The following is a 15970-nucleotide window of genomic DNA, read 5'->3' on the forward strand; positions in this document are numbered from 1 at the left end:
ATTCAGCAGGATGGATCGAGCTCAGGGTCCACGTGTACGTCGCGCCGCGCCAGGACTTTTCCTACCCACCTCATAACGTATAAGGATCCGAAGCGTTTAGTACACGCGATCCGGGTAAGGCCGGCGTAAATCACCCCGATAGGGAAGTGCCGCCACTACGATTCTGACCAGAAACGAGGAAAACCGGACGACAAAACGGCAGTTCGCGCCGGGCCCGAGCCATTCAATTAAGTTTATCTCCGGCCCTTACGGACGGCCGCCACATCCACGTACATATATCAGTTTCTGCTCGAATCCTGCAACCTGACCACGTACCTTACCCTCCTCCTTGTCACCCGTATCTTCACTGTTAAGAACACGTACAAGGCCGAACGTGAAAGTCGTGCTTGCCTTGCCGCGCGTATGCCCTTCGACGATCAGCTGATTTCCTAGATACCGCGATTACACCTTGGTCCACGAAATTCCTCGGCACCGACCAATCGAGTTTCACCTCCTCCAGCGACAGGGTACTTGTTTCCGTAGTCAGCCATTTTAACACTAAATCGAACACTAAAGTCTACAAAAATATATTTAAAAAAACGTTTTAAAAACCACGCTTATATTAAAATGCACTAAAAAGATGAAAATCATTTTTTGCCTGGTTCCAGTTAAATGATTAATAATATTTTTCCCCGAAATTTTCAGCAATTAGTTGAAAATTTCATCTGTTATAAAATTAGTGTCGGAATAGATAGAAAAATTTAATACAAATTCAAATATAAAATCATGACATTAGTGACTATAAAAATAAAAGCGTGGAGCGCGCGCCCACGAAAATTACGTCAATATACATACATAATAGTTTAGTGGAATACAATAGAATTTTATTTTCCGTGTAAGTATCCTTTTTAAATCTGAAATAAATAAATTAAAATTGTACTAAATCGTGTCATATTTCATGTCTTAGCATTTTTAAATAATTTTCAAAAGCCATAATTGCATAAAGATCCGGAGTCTAGTTATGTCCTAGTTATGTCCATTTTTATTGATCCTTGCGATTATGTACTTTGCGATCTGTCGCTTTCGTATCGTTCATTTTGAACGTAGCGTACAAGGGGAGATTCTTATACAGTGCTTTTCCTCCATAACTCCGACGTGTTCTGGTGCAAAAACGGTTCGGTATCTTATCTCTCCTTTATATACGATACACCCAATTCCTTCCTTTCCATTTCTCCGGTTCATTTCACCGTTCGTAAGTTCATTTTTCCGTGATATCGCCCTGGTCGTGCGTAAAATAGCCATCGGGCTTTGCCCGAGTCTCGAGCTTGTCCATAAAGTTGCTTTAAAGCACGAAAATCGGGACCGCTCTTTTGGATAAGGGGAAACTACCCCTGAAGAAGTGACCTACTTCCGTAAGTTATCTACGATCGCGATGGAATGTACACGTTTAGGCGATTACATCTAGGCGATCTCGATGTATGTATGTAGAAAGGAAACGATACAAATTTCAGTTCGTTATAGAAGTCTTACCGGCTGGCACTTTGCGAGCATCGATAAACTTCGAGCTGAAGCAATCAAGTTTTTCAATTCAACTGAGAATTCGTCGTAGAGTTCACATAAATTTAATGAATAGACAGCGAATCTTTACGCAAAATAAAAATTTTATTCCTAAATTGCACCAAACTGGAGTGAAATGGAAATTTTTTTTCCTTCTTAGTATGTTTAATAGATTGAAAATAATACATACAACTGTATTTTTAAATTCTCCTAATGTTTTTACCGTTTTAAATTACATACATACATGTATGTACTCATTTTTGTCATAAATATAGAAAATCCGCTGTCCATTCTTGAAAGATATATCGCGTCCCAGAAATGCTGATATTGCTGATTCATCCACCGCACCGGCCGGCCGGTTTCTCGGAATACTTTCATATCCCGTGACGAAACGCGGACCATAATCGTTGCGAAACAATTCCTCCGAGCGCGAGCGGGGGGTTTGTCTGAAAAATTGCGTCCATTGTTCGTCCGTTGAAGTTCAAGGGAAGTGGCGAAGCTTTTTTCGGCTGCGGCATGCCGTCGAGTCGGTGAAAGACTCGGACAGGGAAGCAGTCTGCCGTGAACGCGATTCCGGTGTTCTTCTTAAAACTCACCCTCCTCCCTCTTAGACTTTCCCTTACGTCCGGCCGGAGTCCCCCAGCGCTTCTCAGTTAGGTTAATGGAACGCATTGCCGCAAACGGCAGGAAAGTTAAGGTCGTTTCCGATTGCAAATGGACCGAAGGCAAATCACACTGGCGACGGTTCGGCGAACTCCTTGTCGGCCACGAGACGCAGCAGGTAAGGATACAAGAAACGTACAGCTCTGTCCAAAACTCTCGGGCCTCTCGCACTGTTTTTCAACAATGAAAATTCGATGGAGAAGTCGGGGAAAGGCGGAAAAGGAAGCCAATAGACGAAGAGGACGAGGCTTTCCCGTTGCGCTCCTGGTTATTCCGTTGTTTATTCCGTTGTTTTGCATGCCGCGACAGATAGCAAGGAATGCGTTTCTAACGCGGAGTGCATTTCGTGCTTCTTCCACGCATGCCGCGCCGACCAGGAATCTTTTACAACGGTTCTCCCTTGTCAGATTTTTCAAGCGGACATGCGCCGCATACTTATCGAAACATGCGCTCTTTTACCCGGGCATCTTGAAATCTGTTAGTTCTCCAACTGTCACCGTGGCCATCACGAATACTCTCGTTTCGAGATTAAATAGTCGGCTTCAAGTAGATTCTCTGGTATACCCGTGGGTTTTACGTGTATTAGCACGATCTAGAATTCCAGAAATTAAACGGTTTAATTCACGTGACGCGTGCAGTTCATTAGCGTCGTCGGAGCGCGCGGGGATCGTAAAAATTTCTCATAAAATGACACACCCCGCGAAAGAAAATAGCGCGCCGACGCATTTAATACCGGAATCGTCCTCGTTGCCTCCGAATCGCGCTTATTTGCATACAAAACGGCCAAAACTGCCGTAACTGCTTCGGTTTTTCCGCGGAGCCTGCCTTCGCAACGATCGTCGAGAACATTACGATATTATGCTTAATTGAATCCTGTTAATTATCAAGTTCACCTGGAACTGCCGTCGAAGGTGTACAGCAGTACAACATAAACTTTATATATACATATCAAACTGATGTTTAAATTTATTATACAAAGTAAAATGAGCATGCATTTATGCTCGTGTATTTAAGTACACGTGAAATAGTGTGTTATTACCGCTTAACCTACCGACCAGCAAAAGTGACTACATAATGTGTGTGTATATGGTATTATAAAAGCAACAAGATTAAATTTATTTATATTTTGTGCGATTACTCAGAACTTAACGCTCTTCGATATTCTGACATAAAATATATAGCATTCCGTCAAAAAAAAAAAACGAAGTTGACCTTAAAATCTCCGAAACGCTTCCACTTATAAAAAAAGTATATGAATTACATAATGTATCCCTTCAAACCATACAACTTTTCTAGTTATCGAGGATGCACAAGTTGCGTGGACCACCCTGTATATGTACTGGAGTCAAAAAATGTATTCAATCAATTCTCATGAAAACACCTTTACAATCTCAATAATTGTCAAATAAAAATCTAAAATGGGTGATTTGACCCCTCGTGGTAAATTTAGTGTTAATACACGTTCAGAACCACAATCTCCGGTAACAGGTATGTAGCACAATCTCGAAATACTGGAACAGGAGTATCGCACCGGTTCACCGGAGCACAAGTAACACACGTGATTCACGCGTGGAATCATTTTTCGCCGGTGCATCGCGGAAGCCGAGATTAAACGGCGCCGCCGCCGCCGCCGCCGCCGGCTATCATTATCGCCTCGGAAGATACCGTAAAGTGCAGGTTGCGTTAAGAGCGTAAAAGATTTTCGATGTTACCCACCCATCTATCACTCTGGCCGCCGCGCCGCGCCGCGCCGCGCCAGTCGCTTGTATCTTGGATAAATGAACGCCGGATACGATGATTTATGAAAATAACTGTAATTAGAAACAGAGGAAAATTTCGAGACACGGTGAAAACGGTAACTCGCCACCGATACCGTCTCGAACGTTATCTCGAAACCGGCTGAAAGTGTCGGCAGCCATTCCTGACGTTCTGGTCCGAGGACCAGGACCATTAATATCGATGATTGGCGGATGCACATTGCAGACACGTTCCTCTGATATAGGCGAGGTATTCGAATCGATTAAATCATTCATATTACGGAATTTAATTACGCACAGCCTGCGAAACAGTGCGATTTGGTATGTCATCGATAAACTCTGGACCTCGGTGCGCGAAATCAAAATGCTCTGTGTCAACTAACAGAAATTAGAGACGTATACAGGGTGGTCCACCTGAATGTAGCCATATTTCAGGTACAAACGTAAGGTGACTCACCCTGTATAAATGAAAAAAATAAAAGAACGAAACTAAATAAAAAAATAAAAATAAAAAAGCCCCTTGGTCCTGATCCTGGAGGTTCGAAATTGGATCTACATCCGCGCCGGGTACAAATCTACTGGATTACGTACCAAATACACACACACACACACACACATCATAATTCGTAGGAGAAAGGCACAAATTTTGAGTCTGGTAAAGTAAAGAGCAGCCGAATTTTTTGACAATGAAAGGTAGGGAGGACCTCCTTAAGGCGGGAGACTCGTTTCCAGGATTAGAAGGATGCGGGATTCGCGTTCTCATTATTCGATAGTACAAAAATGGGGTTTTTCAGTAGTCAAAAACGCTAGATAAAAGATCGATCTAGGGCGCTATCGCCCTCAGAAGTCTTACTTTTTCGTTTACGAGGTGTAATTTGCATTATTCGGCTGCATGTAGCTATGAAAATAGCTACATGCGCAGTTGTATGCTTCCGAATAATGCAAATTACGCCTCGTAAACGAAAAAATAGGACTTTTGAGGGCGACAGCATTTTTGGCTACTGGAAACCCCTATTTTTGTATCATCGAGAAATGAGAACGCGAATCCCGCAACCTTGCAATCCTGGAAAAAGGAGTCTACTCCCTTAAGAGGGATAATTAAACGTTCGGAAATGTTTCCGCGTAGGAAGGGAAATGGCGAACGGAGTTTTCCGCGGTAAACGGTGCAAATAATTGGCAATACGGTTGCATTAGCATTTCGCCAAGAATTCACGCAGAACAATATCGGGCCTGGAAACTGCGTTTCGGCTCGAGGGCCAGCGCGCGTTCCGGCCTGTCCTCCGTTTCAATTCACTTTCACGGCCGGTTAATTCGTAGAGAGCAGCCCCGCTTTGTCTCTGTTCTCGTTTGCGCCGGAATTTACAAAGTCCGTTGAATCGGTGGTCCCCACCCTACCATCCGTCTCCCGGGTTTATTATATTTTCTCGACTAATGAATCGGTCTTGTCCGTTTCGAGTGTCCAAAAATATATTTACGTTCCCTGACGCGGAACACGTCGACGCGCGACGCAACGGCCACGAGGATCGAACAATGCTGAGCTGAGCGCATGACGAGACGCGGCGACCCCCTGCCTGATGTTTAACCTTGTCGGAAGAAAGACACAGGATTCAAGGCCACGGGATTGTTCGCGTCGCGTTATTGTCCGAAATAAATTGTCCCTCGCCGCGAAAGTGATCTCTCAGACGGAATTCCGGAGTCAAAGGACCTTCTTCAGACGCGTTTCAATTGCGCCAGTTTCACATTTCTGACACGAGTTCGTCGACAAGATTTTAAATCTAATATGTTATAATGTACACTGCGGATTTTATTCATTTTTCTGACAAAAATGGGTACGTGCAACTTAGAGCAGTGGACATGTTCAAAATATTTAAGGACATTAAGGATATCAGTTTCAACTCGGTAGAATAATTCTCAAAGAAGAATACAATTTTTATTTGGCTCCTTTTTATTTTGCATAAAGATCCGCAGTCTAGTTATAGCCAAGTGAATTGCTCGGTACATAGTTTTTTAAAAGGGTAGATTGTTATGGGGCTGTTTTTGGTAGGTTAACGACAGCAAAATGAGTTTTTTTCGTGCTGTACCGAAACGAAAGCGTAGAAAGAAGATTGGACGGTAAGCGGATCGGAGTTTGAACAGTTTGTCGAAGGGCATCCATTTAATGGCGGCGTCGAAGATTCAGAATTATAATTGAATAACCCTTCTATATGTATATATCCGATGTGACCCCTTCCGATCTGCGCCCTAAGCAACTTTATCTCGCGAGCCCTGTATTCATTACAAATAATAGGCTATTTCCTCTACAACCACTTCGAACACGGTACGCGTGTTGCTCGAGTGGCGTTAAAATAAGTTACGCGTTACGGACTTCAGCCCTCTCTCCAGCAACCCTTCTCTGGGAAAAGTATCCTGTATGTACTATGAAACAGTATCGAACACGGTTCGTGTATCGACGTTCAAAGTGGACCACTTTCTTAATTATTTTCTTTGCAAATTAGATTTTAGAAGCACGTTTAAAAGTATAACAGTTTGCAAGATGATTATTAACAAGTGGTAAAAATAGAGGGCGATCTTGATAGGATGCTTCCAGAAACGTTGAGACTTTAATGGGATCTCCCGTTAATAAGAACACTGGTAAGAGTCTTTAAAAACTGTCCCCGAGAATTTAAGCCAGAAAGTTGCTCCGGTGCTGCGCGGCTGCACGAAATATATAACTCCCGGCCGACGTAAATATCGTTGAAAATTTCCTAAAACTATCCTCAGAATTTTTTTATGCACCGGCTACGAGAGAGAGAGAGAGAGAGAGAGAGAGAGAGAGAGAGAGAGAGAGAGAGAGAGAGAGAGAGAGAGAGAGAGAGAGAGAGAGAGAGAGGGGGGGAGATGAGAGAGACACGCGGAAACTCGAATAACGTCGGTGAAATTCTCGGATGGAAGTTGCGGGAAACTCTCTTATCGACAGTTACGATGGGACTTGTTTAAACTTCGTTGCTTCTTGAAGATCACCGAAGAAAAGTTCCCGACGAATGGACGGGAAGGATAATCCGCGATGAGACGTAAAAGAATGAAACCTAATTGAAGAGTGGCTTCAATTCTTCCGGCCGCTTTTTTATCTGTCAAAAACGACTTTGTAATCTTCAGACTGGGGGGCATTGTACCTTTTCTTCACAGATCCACGATGGTACAATATACTGCCTCTCGTTTCGAACAGAATGTAACAATTTTTTTCAGGTTACATAATCTAGATACTGAACGAATACTTTATACGATCGTTTGTGTACTAACCGTGTAATTTACAATGAAAGACCGTGTCTCTTGTAAAACGATTACAATCAAATAAAATTTATAGACAATATAGTAGTAACGAATTGTGCGTTATAATTAATACAATTTCCAGGATAAGCAAATTCTCCACGCGACGCAAATAAAGTCAGATAATCAAACTTTCCTTTTTTTCGATTGTAGATACCACTAAAAATTCTGTTCACGCTCGAGTATCGCGCGAGTTAAATAGAAATTGTTGGGCCAAAATGGCGGAGTCTAGTCTACGTCGGCCGCGTTTCACGTGGCGAGATAAGAAAACGAATCTCTCTAATTCTCGCGGTGATTTCTAATTTGGATGGAAATTCGGTAGATCCGATCTGCAAAAGTGGTGCCATTGCGTGCCGTCGAAAATTGTTTCGGTCTTCGTGACCGAGGAAATTTCGAGCGTGTTCTATGTATATGCCTCGCCTATTACTCGACTATTCCTTCTTGGCTTTCCTAATTTCTATTTGCTTTAGCATCGACCGAGCAGGAACCGCACAGTCCTTTTTCTCCGCTGTTCTTTGAAAGAACTTCAAGAATAAGGAATGCGAATGCACTGCGATCAGCTAAGTGCATCGTGGTTCCTCGTACAATTTCTGTATAAATTGGATTTTTTATGGAATGGAAACTCCAGTTGCTCACGAGCAGGGGAAATCTCTAAACAGAGTGCTTTAACTAATTCATAAATAACGAAGTGGCGAGAGAATTTCGCTGCACAATTCTTTCGATTTTTCGTTACACAAACCTTCTATGTATCCTACCCAATTTTCACAGTTGAAAACTGTAATATTAATATAATAATAAAATATCCGCTACAAAAATCCTCAAAACTCCATAGTGTTTTCGCGTGTTTTTCGATTCGATCCAAGTCGGGACAGGCCGATCAATCTGTCGTTGGAGTCGCGGATTGATCGATGCGGCTCATCGATGGGAAATAAATAATTTTAACGCAACGGAGAGTCGAGGGACTGGTCCCGGGTCCCGGGTCCCGGGGCGTGCCGCTCCGTTCCAGAAGCTCGCATAAATCATGCGAGATTACCGGCGGTAGTGTATTTTCCGGTTTTCCACTCTTTGCCCGCGGTTGTTTTTGTCACGATACTTTATAGGCTTGCAAATGGAGGGCGGCGGAAAAGGGCCGGCCACGTCAGACGCAGACCAACAACGGGCCTGTCGTACATCATTCTCTTCTCCACCCTCGCACGGCCGCGATCTCGCCCACAATTTCGAATGTGCTGCTCCGCCGGAGTTTCCCGGGGAAACAGATTAAAATGGAATAAACGGGATTATTCGAGGCGCCCGACCGTCCGCGAATTTATGCGCCTTCGTGGGATTACTCGTCCTTCCTTGCTAGTTTTTCTCGCGGAACCTCGTGCTACCGAACTACATTTCTTTCGCCGCACCGCGCCGCGCCGAAGTGTTTCCATTTATTGTTAAACATTAGGTTGTTGCATATGAAATGTCCGATTTTTAACGGTGACACATTAAACAAACGCAATTTGCTGTACCCAATGTATTCTATCTAGAAATTTCAAGTTTCTCGATTGTATTACGGTAAAAATAAGATATTACGATGATTCACGTTTATCATCTACCAGATTGCGTTATCTTGATGTTGTAGTTCTTTTTACCATCAACGACAGGTACGTTAATTAATCGCCAGATGTTCACCAAAAATCACATAATGCTATCGTCGATATGATTTTTCTCGAGATATATCGTATAAAATGAACACACGACAATGTCGCATTAGTTGACGTTGAAGTAAACTTGATTTAAAAGTAAAAAAATTTTAAAGTTGCATTCTAAAACCGGACATTTTATGCAACAACCTAATACATTCTTAACAGTTTTTTCCCGAACATCTGGACACTATGTCGAGACTGATTTTTGCTACACACACCACACACAGAGATACAAATGAACTGAACATACTTCTCAATGGTTCAATGGCAACGTCTCGGGAAAATAGTGGAATATTTCGTAATATTCTCGTATTAAGAAAAAGTAACTCACCTTATTAATCTGTCGTTGAAGTTTCGTAATCGTCGCTCGATCTCGTTGCGCAGCGAGTCGTTCCGCTTGTAACGCCTGTTCCAGTTCCTGTACCCGTTCTTCCAAACTTTCCTGCAACAATAAAAAAATTATCGGTGAGCAAACATACATTTCCGTGTGCCCTCTTTTGCCCTATGGCTTTACTTTACGGTTTCAGTGATTAGAACTTTGTCTGTAATTTCCTAAAAGAGGACGAAATGCCAACTTTTCCTAAAAGAGAACATGTATGCCAACTTGTTCTCCAATAACTATACATTAACGAAACCGAAATAGAATTTCATCTAGGTTTAAAGGAAATTAATAACATACATATTCATTAGATTCTGTTCACAGAATCTTCATCACGAGTCTAAGGCTACGCGCACAGTAGATCCGACTTGGTCCGACGACGTCGTCCGACTTCGACACACACTGACACACACGCGCGAGCGTTTCGAGCGCCTCGGGAGGCATGTGTTGGTGTCGGTACGGCCGATTTCATCGAAAAAATTAGTATGCATATTATTAGTGCAACGGTTCTTTCGTGATGAATGCGACATTGTCATAAAATAAAAAAATATAGAAAAAAACTTTTTGTTGTAATGGTTAAATTTTTAATAGTTTATATCTCCTAAACGCATAGTTTTTTTTTTTAAATTTGTTTCTTAATATTGCATTGTCACCCAGTTCTGAGCTATGTTTAAAGTTTCAAGTCTCTAGCTCATCGGGAAGTGGTTTAAAATTCGATTACAAGATTTGACGCATACAACAACGACACGGCAAGCTAATATAAGCGTGCTAATAATAAAACGTGGTAAAAAAAATAACGCCTTAAACGAAAAATTCTGTCGCTGCAGCATTTTATTCTTTGCGATATACATACAGGGTGGGGCAATAACTATGTCGTAGATTTAAGCGTGTTGTTAGAATAAGCATGGGCTGAGCATTTGCCGTTGTAGGTTGCCGGAGTCGGCTGCCGAGTGCTCGCGCGTGTATTTCAGTGTATTTACATTGTAGCGCGGCCGAGACGTTTGATCGGCTGCGACAAACAAAATCGGCTCTCTTTTAGAATGCGTGCACGTGGACGGAGTGACTCTGCGGAGTGGGGAAAATGCGAGGCAAGGCTCTCGATGGCCCGAGACCACCGGCCGGCAGATTTTGTTTAGCGCTCGAACGATCGAGATCAGTGTCTCCGCAGAGTCAAACGGTCAGAACTGGTCAGAACACTCGACAGCCCGACACGCGACGATGAAACGTGTTAACGCCGCCGGGGCGCACGGGTCGCGCCAAAATGTTACTGTGACGACAACTATGTATTAGCACCTCAGATATCTTTGAGACTTGTATAACTTTCACAGGAATATTTGCTGAAATAATATTGCACAGTCGAGGTCGAGGTACTTCGGACATTTGAAGGTCGATTTTTTAAATGGACCCTTGGTATGATAATTGCGACTAACGAATGCCATTTAATTTTTGACCGACTAGAGACAATGGTTACGCTTCACACACAAATCTACCTTCTGTTTATTCTTGACACGGAATGTTTAATTAAAAGCTGATTCAATTCCTTCAGTGTTCATTTTGTGACACCGTGAAAATACAAACTCACTGAAATCGAGCGAAGCAGCAGAATCGCGAATACAGAAAGATAAACTAACATGGGGAGCACACGAGCTGAACAAGCGTTTTTTAAACGAAACTTGGTGTACAGTGTACACATGGGGGACGGTGTGTCCAAATAAATCTACCAATATTAACCGCTGACGGCCAGACATTTTCGTAATAAACGGTTTTTCAGCATTAAACTTGGTAAAAATCACTTGCATGTACAGGGTGTTTCAAAATTATATGTCGTGACTACTCTAGCGTGATTCTCCATCTCTGGATCGGTGGAGATTTGTTAAAAAAAACCTGCAGCAAAATTGACCTGGACCTTGAATTGCAAGGTCAAATTGTGTTGTCATTGCGTCGTAAAGTACTCATCGGGGGAACAAAAGTCTGAAAAGAATCTTGGGTAAAAAACGAATCGTTCGCTTGAAAATTAACATATATGATTGCGACGCGGTGTACATAATTGGGGCTCGGTGTGTTCGAAGCCACGTTGACATAAGCGGCGACCGAGCGAGCGAAATAGAAGACAATAACAATTGAACAGCATTATTGGCGTATTTTTCAGTAAAATAAAATTATTCGAGACATTACGCACCTCTATTTGAATTCCATTTAACTACAAAAGAAACGTATCATGGAAATAGAACAACTTGAAAACATATTTGAGCTTTAAGGAACCATGGTTCCTTTCAGACTTTTGTTCCCCCTGATGAGTATGTATTATACATATATGGTAATGTGGTATACGACGCAATGATAAAAAATTTGACCTTAAAAGTCAAGGTCAAGGTGAATTTTGCGGCAAGTTTTTTAGCAAATCTCCACTGATCCAGAGATGGAAAATCACGCTAGAGTAGCCACGACATACAATAATATAATTTTGAAACACCCTGTACAAGGCTGAATCTACTGATATTTTCGCACGCAATGATTTCACAGGCTTCGACAAAGCGTTTTTCGGGAACCGTGAGCGTGCAAGGTGCGCAAAGCAGCCGAAACGCGTCGGAACGGCTGGTATTTCTCGGTTTCGGGAATCCGAATCGGGGGGCCTTCCGCATTCTCGTAATCTCCGAGTACACAGAACGGCGTCGTGATCTCTCGAGGAACTTTAAGCCGCTGTTAAGGCAGCTTAAAACTCTAGCAACAGGAATTACGGGGAATATCCTGCTGAAAGTTACAGGGAAAGTTTCGGGATTGCGTTGCGTTTGCGGCCGCGAAAGTTAATTGAGAAACGGTCGACCGTAAGCTTCCGATCTATGCGCGATCCGGGATCGAACGTACCCTCGCCTTGGCCTCGCAGCCAACTGTGCACCTTGAGATAACTTCGGGAGAACTCGAGCAAGTCGGGCGTAACTTTCGAATGGCCATTTTCAACTTTCGACTTCGGGAACCAGCCCCGTTCACGCAATCCGAAAACAACGCACGGAGGAGAGACGTTTCGAAGTAGCCCCCGCGACTCTTTCAACAAACGCAGAGAATCTTGATTTTCCATGAAGATCCGCAGTCTCTTTAGCGAACAGAAGTGTTATACAGTTATTTGGATCAAGATCTTCTTTAGCTCCGGTGTCTTACGAACGACGATCATCATTAAGGGGGTGGACTCTTTTCCAGGATTGCAAGGGTGCGCGGGATGCACTTTCTTATTTCTCGATAATGGATGTCGAAAATGGCTACATGTTACGCCTTGTAAAGACTGCGGCCTAGATTGATCCTCTATCTAGCAGTTTTGACTACTGAAAATCCCCATTACATTCAGAAACGAGAAGGCAAATCCCGCACCCTTGCAATCCTGGAAATGAGTCCGAAACTGTGAACCACGATGGCAAAAAGTATCACGAGTAGACTGCGGATCTTTATGCAAAATAAAAATGTTTCGCATTGATGGAAACACGAGTCTACTTCCTTAAGCGAACAAGAAATGCTCATTAAGAGAAGACGAACAACGCCGAGAAGAGAATCATGATAAATGACATTGTGCGTCATTGCGATGCGCTTTCTCAGGCAAAATGGAGCGGTAACAATGAGAGGGCAGGATTTTCCACGAACGGCATTCACATGCAAACTACTATGTAGCTGGGTGTTCAGGAAATCGTAGGATGGTTGTTCGTGTTTCCCCGATGGTAATTCGAATTCCCGTCCAATTTACGTCTTTCGCCTAGGTATTTCTGATTATCAAAAGCGTTCATTGAATCCGTTCGAGCGGAATGGTAATGAGTGCCGGTCTCTCGAACCGCGCCGCGCCGCGCCGTTGGGGCTGTTGGTCGCGATTTGACCATAAGTATCGGTGCAATCCATTAGATTCGAGGCGACGCCGACGGTTTCAGGGGTCCTCGAGGCACCCAACGACGCCTCGGCACCGCGCGCGGGGGATGATTCGTATGCGGGGGCACGTAGCTGCAATTCACCCTTTCTAACCCCTCGGCGAGTCCACGTTTTAGTACTCCACAGCGATCCACGAGTACGCCTGGCCATTGTTTGTTGCGAGCGCGCCGAATTATACCGGGTGGTACTCTCGCAAACCGCATCCGACCGATATCTACCCCTTGCTCGAACGACTTCGAATGAAATTTGGTGAACGCAAGCACAACTAGTAAACCCTCCGGTTTACAACACTTGCACTGTTTGAGAAAATGTTTAAAAATTTTCACAGATACATTATCGTTATAGTTATATTTATAAAGTAACGTGAAATATGTAGTTAGTCTCACAATCAGTGTTCCGTAAACCCGGTGTTAAAAACCATGCAACCTTTGGTTGCTGTTAGGGAAGGAAACACTATACTATACTATACGTTTATAGTGCCGTGCAAAATATACGACAAGGGTGAACAAGCACTAAATCTTCTCTTGTTTGTTCCGCTCTGACGGGCTCATAATTATTCACGACGCGGAGCGCGCCATTAATCCAAGGAAAACCAATACTTTCCCGATAATGTCAGGCATGGTCATTCTGGGAACCCTTTAATACAGATTTACAAGCATACACAGAGTCGCCGGAGTCGCCGTTCGTCTTTATACAGGGTGTGCCATTTAACCGCGGATATAAAATGAAATTTCTACGGAGGTATTCAAAAAATCCATTTTTTAAGATTTCTTACATTGATGTTTTATTAGTCCTACCGTTTCAGTGGTCAAGATGTAGACTATATGCAGGGTGAGTCACCTAACGTTATCACCTCATATATCTTTGTTGTTTGGTGAAGGTGAAAACAAAAAAAAACAAATTACATAAACACAAAAATTTTTTGGTATCGTATAAGCTCCACTTTACTATTCAACTTTGTCTTCAAGACGTTTAACGTATCCTTGAAAACAAGAGAAAGATATTCGAGGTGATAACGTTAGGTGACTCACACCCTGTACAATATGTATGTATCTTCTGTGGTTGTAAGTATACAGTCTCGAATAAAACGTTCTTTTGTACGTTTACTGTATACAATTGACTATCACATGAGATACGAAGCAATTTAATTAATAAAAGATCTTCTGCTATACTTTACTTCTACTATAGGTATGTACTATGTATGTACACCGTACGTCGTAAAACTGTACAACATGGCAGTTAAAGGGTTGCAGGGGAAGAGCAGCATGTTTTGCGCGAGCTTGCGATATATTATCAATGATTAATTAAATCCAGCTGTAAGGAGGCGTGTTTCGCGGTTCCAGTATCGCGCGTTTAAGAAAGACGGTCCCTTGTAATCCCGGCAAGCTGTCCCTGTTTCATAGAAACTAGCCCTTGTCTCTTACACCCTTCAGGATGGACGAAAGGGGACGGCGCGGCGCGGCGTCACTATGTACGGCGTACGGGATCCATTCGAAGACCCATAGAATTAGTACGGGGACTTCCGGGACGTCATTTAAAGTACAGAACCGTCGCTATGAGCCCACTCTATATGCAGAGATTCCGTTAAATTGCAAACGCCCATTTTCCAGCGAAGGGAGGTGAACGAGAACAAGGGCAAGGTACCGTCCGCGTCGCCCTCGAGTAATCAGACGGTTAACTCGATCCAGGGAACGTTTACGGGACGACAGCTCGAGCCGATTTTCTTATGCCCCCGGAGAAAACCTCGTGCACTACGATCGCGCGCGCGCGCGCGTGTTTCTCTCTTGTGTTACTCATCTCCGCGGGGAATGTTCATTTCGACGGGACGAATTTATTCGATTTACTCGAGGAAAGATTAAATCGAGAGCTCGAGCACGCATTAACTAAGCCGGTGCCGATCGATCGATCCCTAATGAGAGCGATCGCTATCCTGGATCTCCGTCTCGCGTGGCCCCGATTGCTTCTTTTCAAGCGAAGAAAGTCTCGTCTCGGCATATACACGACACGATGCACTTGGTTTTCTGTCTCTTGAGGTTGCAAGCATTAGAAGCAGGGACCAAGAATAACAGTTAGATATTCTAAAATTTTCTACGATATAAAAATCATTAATAAAAACTTTATTATTATTGAAATTTAAGATAATCTACACGAAATATAAAGAAAAAAAAGAACAAAATGATTTAAAAATATCGCGATTTTTATATGATACTTTTTGGTTACAAGTAACAGTTATTAGTGTCCAAAAAATTGGATCTTCCTTGATAACTGTTATCGATGAAGAAAAACTGTTTCGATTGCTCAAAGCAGTTATCGATGAGAAAAATTCATTTCGATCACTCATAACTAGGGTTGCCAGATTTCTACATTTGAACTTAATCTCTACGATATGTACCAGTGAATTATGGCAGCCTGTCGACCGGTCTTATAATAAATCGCGCGGTGCAAGCGTATTAAAGACTGCACCGGGAGCATGAAAAGGACAAGCAACGTTGTGAATCCTCGGACGGCCAAATGATCAGCATTCCGGGTATACGCCGCGCCGCGCCGCCACCGCTTTAATACTGTAATTGCCGTAATTGCGATCAATTCTCTTGTCGTCTCCGCTACTTTGTACCTAAATCGTAATCTGGAAGGGTCTCTCTGACTCACCGTGTGGCAACGCGTAATGTATTATAATCGCCCGGCCGTTAATCGGGTCGACGATTGCCTCGAGTTCATTCAAAAACCCGATACACGATCTTACCAAT

General features: G+C 43.1%; 1 protein-coding gene across 14 annotated transcripts in view; it reads right to left on the reverse strand.

Annotated features, from left to right (window-relative positions):
• Nucleotides 1-15970, reverse strand: part of LOC143207673 (uncharacterized) — a 378264-nt gene that overhangs the window by 103208 nt on the left and 259086 nt on the right. For all 14 annotated transcript variants that reach the window (XR_013008715.1, XM_076421369.1, XM_076421373.1 and 11 more), the window contains one exon: nucleotides 9270-9380. Coding sequence is in view for 13 of the 14 variants with exons in the window: in XM_076421369.1 (XP_076277484.1) it covers nucleotides 9270-9380 (111 nt within the window). In the remaining variant the exon portion in view is untranslated. The remainder of the gene's footprint in view (nucleotides 1-9269; nucleotides 9381-15970) is intronic.

This window comes from Lasioglossum baleicum, chromosome 4 (assembly GCF_051020765.1).
Source record: "Lasioglossum baleicum chromosome 4, iyLasBale1, whole genome shotgun sequence".
Taxonomy (NCBI): Eukaryota; Metazoa; Arthropoda; class Insecta; order Hymenoptera; family Halictidae; genus Lasioglossum; species Lasioglossum baleicum.